This window comes from Phocoena sinus, chromosome 8, assembly GCF_008692025.1.
Source record: "Phocoena sinus isolate mPhoSin1 chromosome 8, mPhoSin1.pri, whole genome shotgun sequence".
Lineage (NCBI taxonomy): Eukaryota > Metazoa > Chordata > Mammalia > Artiodactyla > Phocoenidae > Phocoena > Phocoena sinus.
In genome coordinates this window covers 18,252,714-18,270,354 of record NC_045770.1, presented here as the reverse complement: position 1 = coordinate 18,270,354, position 17,641 = coordinate 18,252,714, and the positions used below count along the sequence as shown (strand labels likewise).

The 17,641-nt window shown below is 52.9% G+C and overlaps 1 protein-coding gene across 1 annotated transcript; it reads left to right on the top strand.

Annotated features, from left to right (window-relative positions):
• Window positions 1-3,821: 3,821 nt before the first annotated feature.
• On the top strand, window positions 3,822-16,453 carry HTR3A (5-hydroxytryptamine receptor 3A). Its single transcript, XM_032641016.1, has 9 exons — window positions 3,822-3,891; window positions 6,210-6,376; window positions 7,378-7,422; window positions 9,577-9,686; window positions 10,809-10,978; window positions 13,250-13,410; window positions 13,731-13,941; window positions 14,052-14,273; window positions 16,155-16,453. The coding sequence occupies exons 1-9, from the start codon at window positions 3,825-3,827 to the stop codon at window positions 16,451-16,453; spliced, it is 1,452 nt and encodes a 483-aa protein (XP_032496907.1). The 5' UTR covers window positions 3,822-3,824.
• Window positions 16,454-17,641: the final 1,188 nt, after the last annotated feature.

The following is a 17,641-nucleotide window of genomic DNA, read 5'->3' as shown; positions in this document are numbered from 1 at the left end:
GAGGGAAGTAAGCAAAGGGATACATGAAGACTGAGACAGTCCATCTTGTAGGGCACAGGGCACTCATTCCTCCTCGACCTAGGGTCCCAAAATAGCTTCACAGAGTCCCAAAAAGAACAGCATAACTTCACAGGCCCCTTGCCTGGGTGTCTTCATTCCTACTTCTTGCCTGTCTGCGTGTGGAAGGTGGCAATATAAGCAGCCACCTCCTAGGAACAAACCTTGGTCATCTTGACCTTTGGGGGTCAATATTGAGAGAAAAAGCCCCAATGTATCACTTACTTCAGAATCTCCACCCTGTCTGGTTAGAGGGCTAGGAAAAAAAGCCTTTTCCTCAGGTGTCAAGACAAGAAATAACCCCATCCTTCTAATGAAGCCCCACCTCATGCACCCAGACTCTACAGAGTAATATCAGACTCCAAAAACTCTAGCATCACGTCCATACCATGAGGAGGGGCTACAGAGTTCACCAGTTCCACATTTACTGTGCAGCCCATACCTGACATTTACAGAGCTTTGCTGGGACGAGGATGGTGGAGTGCGGTGTTTCTGCATCCATTTTGTAGTGGGGGAAATAGTACACTTAACAGTCCATTAAGTTATCATATATTCTACTTATGACACACCTCAATAAAAATATCTTTAATTAGCAGGCTTGTGAGCCTACCCTTTCAACAAAACCAGTCAAGGCAAGAATGTGGACCCCCATGCATTCCCGGGATGGGAGCCAGGGTCCAATCGGCCTGGGTCTAAATCCAGAGATGCTCTGGGATTCGGTGCAATCAGGTGGTTAAAAGCCCAGGCTTCCGAGTCTATAAGACTTAATACCATGTTCTCCACTTATCGGCTATGTAAGGTTGCTTAACTTCTCTGTGCCTCAATTTCCTCACCGGCAATATGGGAATAATATCTTCTCCATAGGAAGTAAGGATTAAATATGGTAAAGAGCTTAGCACAGTGCCCGGCACATAGTATGCTTGGTAAATAGCAGGTACTGTTGGTGGAGCCATGTGGCACCAGGCCATTCCAAGGACCGGTGCCTTATTAGAGAACAGGTCGTGATGAGACCTGATGGGACATCAAGGAAAGAAAAACCCAGAGAGAAGAGACCCTTCAATGTCTGAAGACACTGTTCCTCTTCTCTCCTTCCTATAAAGGCCACTGCTGCCTCTTTGGGCAGGGGAACTAGGGAAACTGATCCTCCTGGTTTCCACCCTCTCCATGAATAGACAACACCTAAGTTGTTCAACCTCCAGGCCAGGATGTGTCAGGTCCCTGGAACTAGGTGGTAGAAAGGCTGTCCCCATGCCACCCCCAGAGCAAAGAGAGGTGGGTCTCACAGGGGCTCCGTGAGCGAGAACCAAGCCTGGGTGTCCAACCAATGGGCTTCGTGAATCCCTCTCCTCAAGGGGTTGGGGAAGGATAAAGCTCTATCTCCCATTTAGCACCATAATGAGAAACCATATGCTTCCCCCAGCCCTTCTCCAACCAGCGGGCCTCTAGTGGGGCCAGATGTTACTACAGGCTGCAGAATTTTTATAGGCTTATAGGTTTTAAAAAGATCAGGTTCTTTGGTGGTAAACGTTTTACAGACCAGTAAAAATCTACTGGAGGAGATGGGAGGCACACAGCTGTAATGGGAAGGGCTGGAACCACGCGTCTGGAGGATCTCAGCTCCATCCATAAGTAGCTTTGGGAACTGAGGCAAGTCCTGGAGGCTCTCTGGGCTCTGTGTTTTAACCTGGAAAATGGGAGCAAGAGAAGTGGTTAAAGGACTGTGTCATGGGACAGCATTATGAATGGGTGGAAAGCTCCAGGCACACATGTGAACACAGTCCTCCTTCCCATGGTTCTGGGAGCGTCCGGACACAGAGGAAGGCCCGCAGACCCTACAGCCTCCGAGCTTTTCATTACCCACACTGGATGGCTGCCATCTGTGCGTCTGCCTCCCTGGGAGGAGCCTGGCCGTCTGCAGGCAGAGCTCAGGAATCAAATTAGCCAGGCCTCTGCTTTTCCCTCATCCCCGCTGGCCAAGGAGAGTTCATCAAGGCCTCACACTAATTCTTGTCTTGTTTTAAAGGGGCAGAAGTGACTCCACAGTTTCATCGGAGGCAATTTACACCCTGCCACTGGCCACGGCTCCAACTCCCCTCGTCTGTTGTGTCATCGAGTCCGTTAATTTCTGCAAGGGAAATTTGATTGCTGCTCCATCAGAGAGACACACAGGTAATACATCTCCATCGGAGGCCATGGCCTGCCCGACTCGCTCTAATTCTGTCACCTAAGAAGCTAATTCTCTAATGCACACGCTGGGCAGAAGACATCCTCTTCCTTCCCTAACACAATCGGGCAGTCCCAGAGGGTTCCAGGAGCTCACTGCAGAAATGAAAGCTTGGGGTCCGTGGCACAGGGTCTCCAGGCTTCCTTACTGTCCCCGAGATGGTCCACCGCAGTATGGAGAGCCCATTGCCCAGAGTCCCATTCGAGGAGGATCAGCCACATTCAGGCCACCTGGGGCTCACCGCTCAGCCCCTTCCTGCTGCCTCTGCTTCACCCTTTCCCCTCCTCTTTCTTCTCCTCTTTTCCTCCTTCTTTTCCTCTATTTGTCCCCCTCCTTCCTTGCCTTTTACTTCTATTTTCCTCTTCCTTCTCAGTTTCCTACCAATTTTTCTTTCTCTTCTCGTCTTCTTTTTCTACTTCTTTTTACTTTTTTTTTTTTCTGCCGTACACGGGCCTCTCACTGTTGTGGCCTCTCCCATTGCGGAGCACAGGCTCTGGACGCGCAGGCTCAGCGGCCATGGCTCACGGGCCCAGCCGCTCCGCGGCATGTGGGATCTTCCCGGACCGGGGCACGAACCCGTGTCCCCTGCATCGGCAGGCGGACTCTCAACCACTGCGCCACCAGGGAAGCTTTCTTTTTACTTTTTTACTTCTCCCCATTCTCCTTCTCCAGACCCCCCCTTTCTATAGTTTACCTTCTGTTTCTTTTCAGCTTCCTCTTGTCCCTTTTTCTCCTCCAGCTTCGGTGCTGCCCCTTTTAGATCAAGTTCAGTGTCTGAGGCTCCTTCCTGGCTTGCTGTCTCTGGAGGGTTTGGCTCAGTGGAAGGAATGGGCCCCAGGCCACATTGGCCTGGGCTTGGAGCAAATTACAGCGGGGCGGGGGGTGCCTCATGTTTACCCACAGGGAGCCCCAAGGATACAGAATGGGACATTCTGTGTCCTTGTGTGTGCGCGTGTGGCAGGGGAGCAGTTAAATGTGTATTTGCTCTTTAATGATAATGCCCAGTCACCCGCTTAGGTAGGGGCACTGTGTCACCTGTGGAGTTAAAGCACGGTCCTCCTGCTTCTCGGACCCCACCCCACCCTGCCCCAGCCCGATGCTGCTGACGGGCATAAATGAAGGCAGCAGCCTAAAGCACCCCCCCCAGTGGACAGGCTGTACCCTTGCTCCAGGAGCTCCTGAAGCCCCCCGACACCAAGTTGCTCCTTGGGGAACTTGGCCAGGCCACCTGGCTGAATGGGTGGACTGAGCTCTGGCCGCATGACATCAACCTGGTGGGCTCCCCTCTCACTGGCTCCCTCTTCTTCCTTCCCCGCCCTGAAACCTGATCCAGCTGAAGGACTGATTGCAGGAAAACTTGGCGGCTTCCCAGCCCTGGTGGCCGGGGCAGTGCGAGGCTGCAGCCTCCGAAGTTGCAGTGAGCAGCCAGCTGGGAGAGGCAGGCTGGCTGGGACATGAGGCTGGCAGAGCGCAGGCAGGCTGGTCCTCAGCAGGGCTCACCCTGAAGGCCACTCGAGGCGTCCGACACCGCGAGAAGCTCGCCATGCTGCTGTGGGTGCCGCAGGCGCTGCTTGCCTTGCTTCTGCCCACGCTCCTGGCCCAGGGAGAAGGTAAGGAGACCGTGGGGAAGCACGCAGGACCTGGCTGGCAGCTACAGAGGTGGGAGAGGGGATGCTTGGCCCCTCCAAAAGTTGAGGGAAAGAGGGTTTTGGAGTGGGTGGGGCTACAAGCAAGTTGGGGATCTTACTACATATGAGCATGAAAGGATTTTAACACACTGGGATCCAGCTAGAAATTGGGGATGTTGAATGTCGGGTGAGAGCAGGGCTTGCAGAGAGGGGCCCTGAGCTGTGTGGGAAATGCTTAGATGGGCATGGGACAGGGGCTCCTCTCTTTTTGCCCTGCCCCCAAACTCATCGAAGGGCAGCTGCAAGGGAACTTTGAGCTCATTTGGTCCACCCTTTCTTGTTATAAATGGGAATGCTGTGGACCAGAGACGGGGAGTAATTCACTCAGGGTCACACAGCTCCTTAGCAGTAGAGTGGAGACCAGAATGAATGTCACCATGTTTCCCCAGCTTCACTGCTTTCGTTGCATGGGTTCTCTAAAGTTCCTTCCAGGGCTAACCTCTAATAGCACCAAACTTCTCTCTGCATTCCCCCACCCATCCCTTTCCGCCTCCTGGGGACACAGGGCGTTTTGGTCACAAAAGGGTCCATTTCCTTTTGCTGCAGACAATATTTGTTCCCCACTTGGGAAGGTTTTCTCTCCATCCAGAGCAGGGTTGAAGCTGGGGCTGGGGCACAGTTAGGATGTGCTTAATTGGACGGATCTGAAGGGCTTCTGGGCACAATGGTTTTCCTCCCATGAGCTGTCGTTTGGGGAAACTCAGCCCAGGATGAGTAGGCCTGGGCTGCAAGTTAGGGCTGTGGTCTGGAGTTTCCTTGGCTGAAGAGAAGCTCTATCCCTCCCAGCATCGGTCCTTTGCTCTGAGGCCTGCAGGACCCAGACTTGTTCTGTCCAAAGTGATCAGAGTCCCAGACAGTAGGATCTGAGCTGTCGTGCAGTGAAGACACACAGGGACCTGGGTTTGAATTTCAGTTACTTCCCTTGCAGGGCATGGCACTCATCTTTCTGAGCCTTGCGGAGCCTCACCAAGGCTTCTGAGCCTTACCTTCTTTATCTATAAATGGGGTGTCATGACACTCACTCCAGTGGGCTCTCCTGAGACTGAAATGAACAATACGTCCGTTGATAGTTTTTCAAAGGAGACACTCAATAAATGTCCTCTTGTCTTCCTCTCTCTCTGCTCTTCTCTGCCTTTCTGAGGGAAGCTGAAAGTTTATCAGGGGCAGGTGGGTGAGGGGCGGGAAGGGGGCTCTGCGGGACCAACTTGCTCTAGAGGTCCACACATGATAGATGAGATGGGAGAAGAAGCAGCCTTGTCGAGAGAAAGCCGGGCCTGCTGGCCCCTGGTCTGTGAAAGACCCCGGTCTCCCTCTGCCAGCCCCTCACGGCCTTGCAGCCTGTGCCCTGGTCCTCCAAGTTGTTCCCCTCCCCGACCCCGTCTTTCACCTTCATATTTCTGGCACCTTTCAGGAGGTGCTTCTACTGTTTCCCAGTCGGACAACTGTGGTGCTCGTGAAATCCCCAGAGAGCGGGGCTAGGGCCTAGGGGTTGGGGTTTCACTGTTTTATCTTTGCAGGCCTCCTGCTCTGGGGACCGTTTGGTTTCTCCTCACTTCATCCACACCTCAGCCCAGCCCTCTTCCTAACCCCATCAAACCTGCCCATAAGGCTACCCTAGAAGGAGGCCTGGCAAACCCTCCCCAGGAGTTGCTGTGAGTGTGGAGAGGGGGCAGGGATCTCCTCTGAGTAGATTTTGCAGGAGGGAGAAGGAATGTCCATATTCACTGGATGCCCACCCTTTTCTCCTTACCAGTTGCAGGCTGGGGTCAAGGGGACAATGTGCTATGCAGACGCTGAGATGTGACCTTGGCTGAGACTGACCCTCGGCAGACCATTGGGCTTAGAAATTGTGCACTTGGGGACACACTTTCCAGTATCACACCCGAGGGCCAGCTCCCCTTTATCTCCCAAAGCCCCTCATGCAGGGCCCCATGGGCCCACCTCCTCTGGGCAGGCAGCTTCTCTCAATCCTTCTCAGCCCTTGGCCTACTTGAGACCTCACCTGTTTTGTGGCACCTGCTTTCACAGCCCAGCTTCCCTTCTCATGTAAATGGGCGCCTAGGCTACCCTTAGGAGACAATATCTTTGTATTTGGGCATGCTCTAGTGATGGGAATTTCAGTCTATGGGAGTATCTGGGAAGGGTGGGGACACTTTCCTTTTAATAGTTTTCAAACCAGGGCCAGAGAACTGGGGGAGACTCAGGCTCTGTTGTCTGATTTGAACTGTTCTCCTTCCCAGCCAAGCACAGGCGGGGCCCCCAGGCCCAGAATGCCTCCAGGCCAGCTCTGCTGCGGCTGTCAGATCACCTCCTGGCCAACTACAAGAAGGGTGTGCGGCCTGTGCGGGACTGGAGGACGCCGACCACGGTGTCCATTGATGTCATCGTCTACGCCATCCTCAGCGTGGTGAGCGCCTGTCCCCACTGCCCGGCTCAGAGGTGGACCTTCTGGGTGGGAGACCATGTGAGACCAAGTCACCCCCAGGCAACATGGTGGGCATTGAAGCGCCCACAGTACCTGTGCTCTGGCACCACGGCTCAGGACAGCTGCCCAAACCAGAAAACTGGGGTCACCTTCATGGCTGCCTCTCCTGTACCCTACAGCCAGCGGGTCACTCAGCGCATGTGGTTTTCACAATCGTACCTACCCGTGTGAGCTGTGTGAGGGTTCAGACCGTCCTATTCGTCTCCACACCCTTGCTGTCTTACACACGTCCTTGGTACATGGCGGGTGTTACTAAATTGTTGTTGAAGAATTAATCCTAAATAAATCAATTAATCAATTACTGAAGTAGGGTGGGGTGCACTGCCCGGCCGAGGAGGTCGGACATTGGGCAGAGATAAATGAGAGGGCAATTGCAAGGGCACTGCACTGGGGTAGGATGGGTGGAATGGACTTCTCTGGCTGTCTCTACTAGAGTCAGTTGGCCGTTTCAGGAAGGGAAATTGGGAATTGGATCGAAGGGAGGGATAGTGATGGATTTTTCATCCTGTGTGGTTTTGTACAGCTTGACTCCATGCTAGAGTAGGAGATAGATACACACATATAAATGTACGGATATACATCTATACGATGCTCTTATATGTCTTCTATCATTATCTTCTATTGTGTTATAAATGTATATGTAAAATACACACAACAGAATAGAAGATAATAGAAGACACACACACACACACACACACACACACACACACGATGTTAAAAAAGAAATCACTGGACTTCTTTCTAGGTGTGTCCTAGTAAAAGACCAACTCTTCCTGGCTCACCCCTTTTCCTCCACCTCATTTCCTCACTCTCACTTCCCAAGTGAACAGAGACACAGAGCAGCAGCTCCTGCTGGGGTTGGTGTGCGCAAGGGGCCTGCAGCCCACGGGGCCACCTACGCTGAGCTCCCATTCTCTCCACAGGATGAGAAGAATCAGGTGCTGACCACGTACATCTGGTACCGGCAGGTGAGCTGACCAGCCCCTGCCCCTCCCCCACCCCCATTTCCTCGGACTGGGGCTCCTACGTCTCAAAGGAGTCAGGATCTCAGAGGCCTTGGGGAGGGGCGGGGAGGGGAGGGAAGAGGTGGGAGGCCTACTCACGAGATCCAGGATCTCCTGGATCTGGATCCCTCTAACCTCAGGACTTAAGGTGGCTTAAGGCGGCTTAAGGCGGCTTAAAGATTGGTGGGGCTTCCCTGGTGGCACAGTGGTTGAGAGTCCGCCTGCTGATGCAGGGGATGCGGGTTCGTGCCCCGGTCCGGGAAGATCCCACATGCCGCGGAGCGGCTGGGCCCGTGAGCCATGGCCTCTGAGCCTGCGCGTCCGGAGCCTGTGCTCCGCAACGGGAGAGGCCACAGAGGTGAGAGGCCCGTGTACCGCAAAAAAAAAAAAAAAAGATTGGTGGAGGACGAATCCTCCACACCCTGGTTTCTGAAGTTTTTCACAGCCTCACAAACATGTGCTTTTCCCACCTCTGTTGCTCAAACACCTCAGTGACTGGTAGCTCAGAAGGCAGTCACTTTGCTTTCAAACAGCTCTAATTGCTAGAAAGTTCTTCCTTCTATTAAAGCCAAATTGGACGACAACCAAATTGGGTGATTGAAACAGGATGATTCCATCCAGTTAGTCTCCCCATCCCCGGCCATTTGCCCCTCTTCCAGCTTCTGAAGGGCATCGCTCAGGCACTGGTGTGTGGAGGGCTGCGAGGCCTTGGCAACATTTCTGGCTTGGAGCTGGCTGGGGAGGGCAGGAGACAGTGCGGGCTGCCGTCCACAGGCTGGTCCTGCTCTGGCAGCCCCTGAAGCTGTGGGGAAGACATCAGAGCAGGAGGGGACACCAAAGTGGCTGAAGAGAGGACAGCAGGAGGTGGGGGACAGTTCCTAGAAGTCAAACCCGAGAGAGGCTCTGAGGACACACCTGGTGTATGTGGGTCTCTGTTAAATCCCTCCCGCTCCTCATGGGACAGGGAGTGGGGTGGAGGGAGAAGTCAGAATGCTGATTCCTGACATCCTGCTCCCTTTCTGCCTTAGCAAGATCTCTTAATACACAGCACACCTGCTTCAAGAGAGGGACCCAAGCCAGAACAGGCATTCTGGGGCCCCTTTCCCGGGACATCTGGCTTAATTCCCACCTCTGGACCTCCAGGGTCACTTGTCTGCTCCAGCAGTAGGAGATGCCAATCTACTATGTACCAGCAGCTGCGCTAAGGCACCAAATTAGACTCAGGTCCTGCCCACAATGAGCTCATAGACTAGTGGAGGCCACAGACACGTGAACAGACAATGCAACACAGCAAGATAGCCGCTCCTATGCGGCAAAGAAAAGATGCCAATTGTGAGAGCAAAGAAGAGGCACTAAACTCGTCCTGGGGAGTGGGGGTCATGGGGGCTCCTGGAGAAGGAAACAGACAGATTGCTTGGTTACATCTGGAAGGATGAGTAAGACTCACCTCGATAAAGAAGGCAGGACTGCCGCATGCGGGGAGCGGGATACGCAGTGATGCAGAGGTTTTGACCATGTTTAATTCCATGTGGCTGGAGTGTAGACTCCACAGAGAGCCATGGCAAGAAAAATGAGGCTGGAGAGATAGGTGGAGGCCCGATCGGGTGGGCCTTTGTTGTCCATGATCCTAATGGCAGTGGAGCTCCACTGAAGACTTTTAAGCAAAGGAGTGACGTGACGAAATTTACGTTTTAGATCAGTCGTTCTGGCAGGATAGCGGAGGAGGCATTGATCAAAATTTAGTAATAACCATCTCTACCCTATGAGGTGCATGCTATTATCCCTGTTTACATATGTGCCGATCAAGACCCAAGAAGCAATTTGTCTAAGATCCCTCAGTTGGTGGCTAGGGGGTTTGTAACATTAGAAATTATTGAATACCTTCCCAGGGAGAGGCTGCATCTGTCTGTGTTGTATTCACATGTAGGGATGTGTAAGTACAGAGGTGGGGGGACATCTGGGTACCGCTGAGTGGTCTGGGTGCCACTGACACCCAGATTCTCCCAAGAAGATGCCCACCTGTTACCTGGGCTCCAAGTGGTGAAGTTGGCCTGAGTTGTGGACGACTCGGCCTGATACGGACGGGGTAGCCTGTGACCGTTCCTGTCCCTCCCCTAGTACTGGACTGATGAGTTTCTCCAGTGGAACCCTGAGGACTTTGACAACATCACCAAGTTGTCCATCCCCACGGACAGCATCTGGGTCCCAGACATCCTCATCAATGAGTTGTGAGTACTGTCACCAGATACTGGGCAGCCAGGGGGCGGGAGACAGGATCACTGCTGTTGCATTTGAGATGCCCCACTAGACCTGCCGAACCATAGGTAAAGTTGAATCGGGCCCCAATTCCCCTTTGTCTTTCTTCTCCCTTTCCTTTCTTTTTAGAAAACTCCTCTTTTTCTATGTCTGATGTAGAAACTCTGCACTTCTTGGTCCAAGGGCCCCCTTCCCCGGGAAGGGAGGCCAGTGAATGAATCCACACTGAATCACAATAGTCTAATGAGGGGGGAGATACACAGAAGGAGAAGGTGGTGGGGGCCAGTTGCCCTCCACCCAGTACCCCCCGCATCACCCAGTTCCAGGGGGTGCCATTCACCTTGTTATTTGGGGAGGCAGCTGACTCAGAGCCCCGGCCTTGCATAGCTCAGGCTGGAGGGATTGGGGAGCCCCAGTTTCTGGCTGGATCTCCAGCTTAAACAGTGACGTAGCCTTGGTCTTGACTTCTCATCTCTCAACCTGATGTCACAGAAGGCTCTGCAGGCTCAGGATGTGAGGCTCAGCCACAGTGGTCACTTGGGAGAGCCCGGCCCATGGTGGCCTGATAGAACGGGATGAAGTTTGCAGGACTTTGCTGTTTCGTTCCAATTCTTCTCACTGATTTTGCCAGTTCCTTCCCCACTGCCCCACCCCGGAAATGATGGTTTTCATTTCACAGGACTTCTAGGGATGGAACCCAAGGTCCTGCTCTCCCACCAAGCCTGCCCATCACCATCGGGCTGGTGATCCTGGGGGCTGAGGTCTGCCCAGCCCGGGTGGGGGGCGCATGGGGACAGCTGGGCATTCTCCTTACAGCCCGTGGCTTGGGGGTCCATGGACTCCTGGCCTGCCTTTTGTGGTGAGGTTGCCAGGGGAATAAATGAGAAATGCCCTTTACTGCTTGGAAAGTGGCCTTGGCAATGGCAGGTGAGGAAGCCTAAGATAGATAAGAAGCTTGGAAAAATGGAGGCCAGACAAAACTGCCAGGATGTCTTGCTGCCTAGACCCTCCCTGCCGAGTAGCTCAGAGACCTTCAGACTCCCACGGCTTCACCTACTTCTTGAGTCCCAAACCGACCCCTCTTCCCTGGCCAGTGTGGACGTGGGGAAGTCTCCAAATATCCCGTACGTGTATGTCCGGCATCATGGAGAGGTCCAGAACTACAAGCCCCTCCAGGTGGTGACCGCCTGTAGCCTCGACATCTACAACTTCCCCTTTGATGTACAGAACTGCTCGCTGACCTTCACCAGCTGGCTGCACACCAGTGAGTCTGTGGGCTTCGGGAGGCGGGAGCACATGTTGGGGGCGCCCGGGGTGCCCGCTTGAGGAGCACACCCTAGGATGCAGTCTCCCTCCTCCAACTTGATCACCCCTTGTTTTTTAATGTTGCTGAGCCTCTGTTTCCTTATCTTCCAAATGGCACTACCATTGTTGCCCTTGCTGCCTCCCTCAGTTGTCATAAGGATTGAATGAGACAGTGTAAACTGACGGCAAGATGCTCAGGGACAATTCTTTCCCAATATCACAGGTAGGATCTGGCACGAAATGTCTTTCAAATCCAGCCACTTCTCCACTGACGGACCCTCCCTCCAGTGCAAGCAACCCTCATCTCCTGCCCAGGTTGTTGCAGTAGCCTCCTAGCTGTCCCCACCCATTCATTCTTCCTCCCTCCCCCGCCATTCATGCTCCTCACAGCAGCCAGGGAGATCTCATTAAAATGCAGATCTGATCATGTCACTGTCTGCTTCCCTGAGACACAATCCAAATCTCTTACCTGGCCGAGAGGCCCCTGCAAAGTGTGGCCACCCCTCCGACCTCACCTGGTGTGCGCTCCCCAGCCCAGCTGCCTGCCTTCCTGGGCCCCAGAGCCCCTTGTTCTTTCCTTTACTCACATGCTGCTTCCTCTCCTAGGCCAGCGTGTCCCTCCCCTCCCTCCCCCTTTCCCCTTTCTGCCCCACTGCCCCCCCCACAGCTGGGCCAACTCCTCTACGGTCCTCCTAATCACAGTGTCCCCGCCCGTGCCCCAGGGAAACCCCCTCTCATCCCCCAGACGAGGCACCCCCAGCACTCAACTTCTTAGTCTCCTGTTCTCCCCACTTCTAGTCACTTGTAAGGATTGGTTCAATGTCTACTCCTCCAGATAGAAACTTAGAGAGGGCAGCGACATGATTTCTATCCACCATTAGATCCCCAGGGCAGTGCCGGCCCAAAGGAAGACGCTCGGTAAACTTTTATTGAGCGGACAAACGTTAGGTGCCCAGTATGGTCTGGTGTAGTGAGAATTGCCCTACTGCAAAAAGGTATCCTCCAGTTCTATCCTGATTTTATCGCATTAACTGTAAATGGCAAAGGTAATACCTAACTCCCTTGAACAAAAGCCATAACTACAGGGACTTCCCTAGCGGTCCAGTGGTTAAGATTCTGCCCTTCCACTGCAGGGGTTCGATTCCTGGTCGGGGAACGAGATCCTGCATGCCATGCAGCGCGGCAAAAAAAATTTTTTTGAAAGCCATAATTACAAATAATCTTTGATCTTTGACCTTTACTCTCAGTCCCAAACTCTTACCAACAACTCCACACACCAAGACTTAACAATTTTTATCAGTACAAACTTCACATAATATGTTCTTCCAGATCCTACTCTATCCTTTGAATATATACACATACGTACACATCTATGGAAAGTGCCTGGAAATTGTCTTATAGGTTTTTATCTTACATAAATGTAAAATATTTCATGTTCTATTATACACTGGTATCTGAGCCTTTTTACTCAACAACAGGTCTTGGACACTTTTCCAAGTTACTGCAGATTTAGCTCTTCCTCATAAATTTTGACTGCTGTAGAATAGCTTATGATTTGGACTGCATGATACCTTATTAAGCATTTTCCTGATCGGTAGCCATTTAGATCTTCCCCAATATTTTGCGGCAGTGCATACTTCTGTCCTTTTGTGCATATGTATATCTGTTTCTCTAGTATTGATACAGAGCAGTATAACTGCTGTTCTACAAGTGAGTATAATAATAAGTGCTTATTTTCCTAATTCACCTTTAAAGACAGGCAGCTCTATCAAGGCAAAGGTGAGGAAAGCTGCTCATTGTCTAAATGAAAAATTCTAACAGGAAACCTAGAAAGGTGCTTGAAGGGCTGTGTGTGTGTGTGTGTGTGAGAGAGAGAGAGAGAGAGAGAGAGAGAAACAGACAGACAGACAGAGATAGACAGAGAGAGAAAGACAGAGAGAGACAGAGACAAAGACAGAAACAGAAACAGAGAGAGAGAAGAGAACTTCCTAATAAATGGTTCGCTGGTTCTTTGCATTTTGCTGTGTTCCCACCCAAGACTTCGTCTCTCTTGTTACAGCCCCACTGCACAGACAGGTACAGTGTGCACTATTACCTCATTGTATAGCTGAGAAAACTGAGGCTGAAGATTAAGAGCTGAGGCTTGAGCCACACCACGTGGGTGTTGTCCCACCATCACAGGCACACCCCTGGCTCAGACTCCAAAGCTGCTTGATTTCTCCTCTCTCAGTCCAGGACATCAACCTCTCCCTGTGGCGCCTGCCGGAAAAGGTGAAACTGGACAGGAGCATCTTCGTGAACCAGGGCGAGTGGGAGCTGCTGGGGGTGCTGACCCAGTTTCGGGAGTTCAGTATAGAAAGCAGCGACTGTTACGCAGAGATGAAGTTCTATGTGAGTCGGACACGAAGCGGATGTGGGTAGAACAATGAACAAAGTCACACCCAGGTAGACTTAAGGAGGCATAGCCCTTTCCCAGCTCACACTCTTCCCTCAGTGAAGTAGGTGGGGAAATGCAATTGAATCGTCCTTTACTTCTCCTGAACAGCCGCAAGCCTGGATCTGGAGGCGGAATATGGGGTCTGCCCATCTCCTTCTCCGAGCAACCCAGGCTGCAAGCCCCACGAAGCAGGGGTGTCTGGGATGGGGTGGTGGTTCCTGGGTGCAGGCCCCGTCTGCTCCCGGCTCCCCCAGAGCTCCTCTCTTGGTCCCAGGTGGTCATCCGCCGGCGGCCCCTATTCTACGTGGTCAGCCTGCTGCTGCCCAGTATTTTCCTCATGGTCATGGACATCGTAGGCTTCTACCTGCCCCCGGACAGTGGCGAGAGGGTCTCCTTCAAGATCACGCTCCTCCTGGGCTACTCGGTCTTCCTGATCATTGTGTCCGACACACTGCCGGCCACGGCCATCGGCACACCCCTCATTGGTAAGGCCCGCTCCCGGGGAAGAGCTCAGTGCGACCGAGGAACAGAGGAACCGGCCCTCTCCTACCTCCCGTGTGTGTCCCCCACTCCCGCCCCACCCCGGGGTGCACAGGTGTCTACTTCGTCGTGTGCATGGCTCTTCTGGTGGTCAGCTTGGCCGAGACCATCCTCATCGTGCGGCTGGTACACAAGCAGAACCTGCAGCAGCCGGTGCCTGCCTGGCTGCGACACCTGGTCCTGGAGAGAGTCGCCCTGCTCCTCTGCCTAGGGGAACAGTCGACTTCCCGGAGGCCCCCAGCCACCTCCCAAGCTGCCAAGACTGATGACCGCTCAGGTGAGAGAGGGAACTTCTGGCCTGGATGCAGGGACATGGGAGGGATTCTCTGGAGGGCTAGCTGGGCCAGAGAGCCTGGGCAGGCCCTGGGAAGTGTGTACCATCCTGCACAGAGAACCCACGGTGGACTTCAGCCAAAGGCATCAATCAAACCCTTTCCTCACCTTTGTATTTGCGCATCATCCCAGGTGGGGACAGAGAGGGATTAGGAGTCCCAGAGGCTGAGCAGATCAGGAGCTGAGACCTCTGGGCTGAGGGTGGCCTCTCCTGAGATGGATCCCAAGGCGGCGGGGGCGGGGGGGGGGGGTCAAATGGATGCCTCTCAGGCACTTATGGGACAGCTAGCCTCATGTGGTTCAGCACTGCATCCGGGTTCCTAACACTCTCTCATTAGAAACAGCCAAAGACCAGGTCCATTAGAATTTCAAACACCTATAAGGCAGAGGGACAGGGTACAGAGGGACACTAAATTCCTCATGCCCCTGAGGAATTTGTCATCCTTGCTGTTGGTGGTGGTGGCGCTTGGTTTGCTGGTTTATTTCTTGAGCACTTTACCAGGTGTTTGCAAAGCAGTGTCCGTGCATTGTCACAGGTGATTCTCGTGGCAACTCAATAGGATCTTCACTCTAATTTTTCAATCAGCAAACAGAAGCATAGAGAAGCCAAATAGCTTGCCCTAAGTCACAGAGCCGGGACCTGGTGAACCCACAATTTGAACCCAAGCCCACCTGACTCTAAGCTGGTGTTTTAAACTCTCCACTCCACTCCCCTCCTTGCGTCTTCTTCCTGGCTGGGGCCAGGCCTTTTACAGAAGATATTTGGTTAATCAAAGACCATCTCATCGTGAGCTCGCGCGACAGCCTAATACCTAATTCAACTGCTCACCTGGGGAAGGTAGTGATGCAAAGGTGTATTTTCTGGTCTAGAAGGATTCGAAGTCGTGGAGAGGAGGGCAGTGAGGCAATATGATGTAGTGGACAGAGCAGTGGCTTTGGAGTCCAGATACCTGGGCCTTGGTGGCTTCCCCTTTAAATAATGCTCCAACTGTGTCACCACGGGCTAGTCACAACCTCTCTGAGCTTTAGCATCTTCATATGAAGAGTGTGGTTGGTAATTACTCTTATTCTGCCTCTCTGTGGGGCTGCTGGGAGGCTCAAATGAAATAATGGATATCAAATTGCTGGGGAAGGCCCATGGGTTAAAAAAATGCATGGGAAGGATAAATATCAAATTCATGATCTTGGTGATGTGGGGAGGGAACGGAGGATGTGACTAAGGAGAGGTATACACGGATCTTCCACTGTACTGGCTTTCTTTTTTTTTTTTTAATGAACCATACTTTATTTATTTTTGGCTGCGTTGGGTCTTCATTGCTGTGCGCGGGCTTTTCTCTAGTTGCGGTGAGCGGGGGCTACTCTTCGTTGTGGTGCGCGGGCTTCTATTGCGGTGGCTTCTCTTGCTGTGGAGCATGGACTCTAGGCGTGCGGGCTTCAGTAGTTGTGGCACGTGGGCTCAGTAGTTGTGGTGCGCGGGTTCAGTAGTTGTGGCTAGTGGGCTCTAGAGCACAGGCTCAGTAGTTGTGGTGCATGGGCTTAGTTACTCCGTGGCATGTGGGATCTTCCGGACCAGGGCTCGAACCTGTGTCCCCTGCGTTGGCAGGCGGGTTCTTAACCACTGCGCCACCAGGGAAGTCCCTGTACTGGCTTTCTTTATTTGTTTAAGTTGGATGGTGGGTACACAAATACGTACGTTATTCTCTATACTTTTTTGGTCTAAGATTATAAATAATAAAAATGTCTGAGGCCTTAGAAACCTAAAGGTCAGTGTTCAAGCAAGGCTGCTGGGCCTCCCTCCTTTGCCAATGCTCTGCCCTTCTTCTAGACGTGGCAAACCACTGCAGCCATTTGGGGGGATCCCGGGACTTGGAGAAGACCCCGAGGGGCAGTGGCAGCCCTCCCCCACCGCCGCGGGAGGCCTCCCTGGCGGTGCGTGGGCTGCTGCAGGAGCTGACCTCCATCCGGCACTTCCTGGAAAAACGGGAGGAGAGCCGAGAGGTGGCCCGGGAGTGGCTGCGCGTGGGCTCCGTGCTGGACAGGCTGCTCTTCCGCATCTACCTGCTGGCGGTGCTGGCCTACAGCGTCACCCTGGTCATGCTCTGGTCCATCTGGCAGTATTCCTGAGTGGGTCCAGCCCAGTAGGGGGTGGGTAATGAGGCTGGTTAGGCTGGGGATGGGAGAATTTCAGGGCCCAGGGGATGCCAGGGACCTTCTCAAAACACATAAACAGTTCCATGCCTGTTTCCAATGCCAAGTCTCTCAGCAATCCTGAGACAGGGCCTTAACCCTTCCCCTGAAAACTTGGTGCTTAAGGCTCTTACATCCTCCACTCTCCTACAGGCCCACTGTGGCTTTAAAACACACTATCTTAGATCAGGAGAAATCCACGCATGCCCTGACTTCACTCTATCTAAGCATCAAGCCTCAGTTTCCCCATCGGCGCTCCCCTGAATTGGCACCTTGGAATCTGCTCACTCCCTCAGCCTTGTTTTGAGATGGAAGGTAAACCAGCTCTCTACCACACGGGCCTGATAACTCTGCATTAGGTTTATCCAACCCTAATATCTCTCTGTTCACTTCACCTCTGGCCACTTCCCTGAACATCCATCAGATGGGGGAGGTGGGGTAATAAAATGCTATGAAGCCCCTAAACTCTCTTCTTGACCATTTGTCAGCAGCTGGGTGGGTGGAAGACGAGGTCTGACGTTGCTGGTGGAAATGAGGTTGGGGAATTATCTGTGGTTTCAGATGTATGATGCTCTCTGCCCCAAGGAATTAAGAAGTGACCAAACAGTGGCTGTTCTGAAAAAGAAAGAATAGGAGGTGGGATTCAAGGTGTGAGGGTCAGGACCATGAACACAATGCAGAGGTGGGGAGGAGGGTGCTCAGTTCTGTGACCTCCTGGAAAGATGCTGGAAGGGTCTACACGGTCCTGCTATCATTCTGGGCTCACGGTCTCTTGGTGAAGCTGGAAGCCAGCTCTCTCCCTGCAAGAACGTCGGCACCACAGCCAGCACCCACTGGTTCGGTGTTTGAAAGCAGAAACTGCTAAGTCTTGAGTTTATGTTTCTCCTTTGGGAACTCTCAGCAGCCGGCCCCCGGCACATCCACCAGAAAGCAGGACCATGATGGAGGCAGAGGCCGGGGCGTGGTCTTTGATCTTGCGTCTCAGATCCTGGCCCCTCTCCCACACATCAGGATTTAAGACATGCTAAGGAGCATTCCAACTCTATCACTCCATCCACCTAACAAGCATTCAGAGGGAAGGAATGCCAGAACCACCAAGAATGATGGCTTCATGTTTGCCATGTT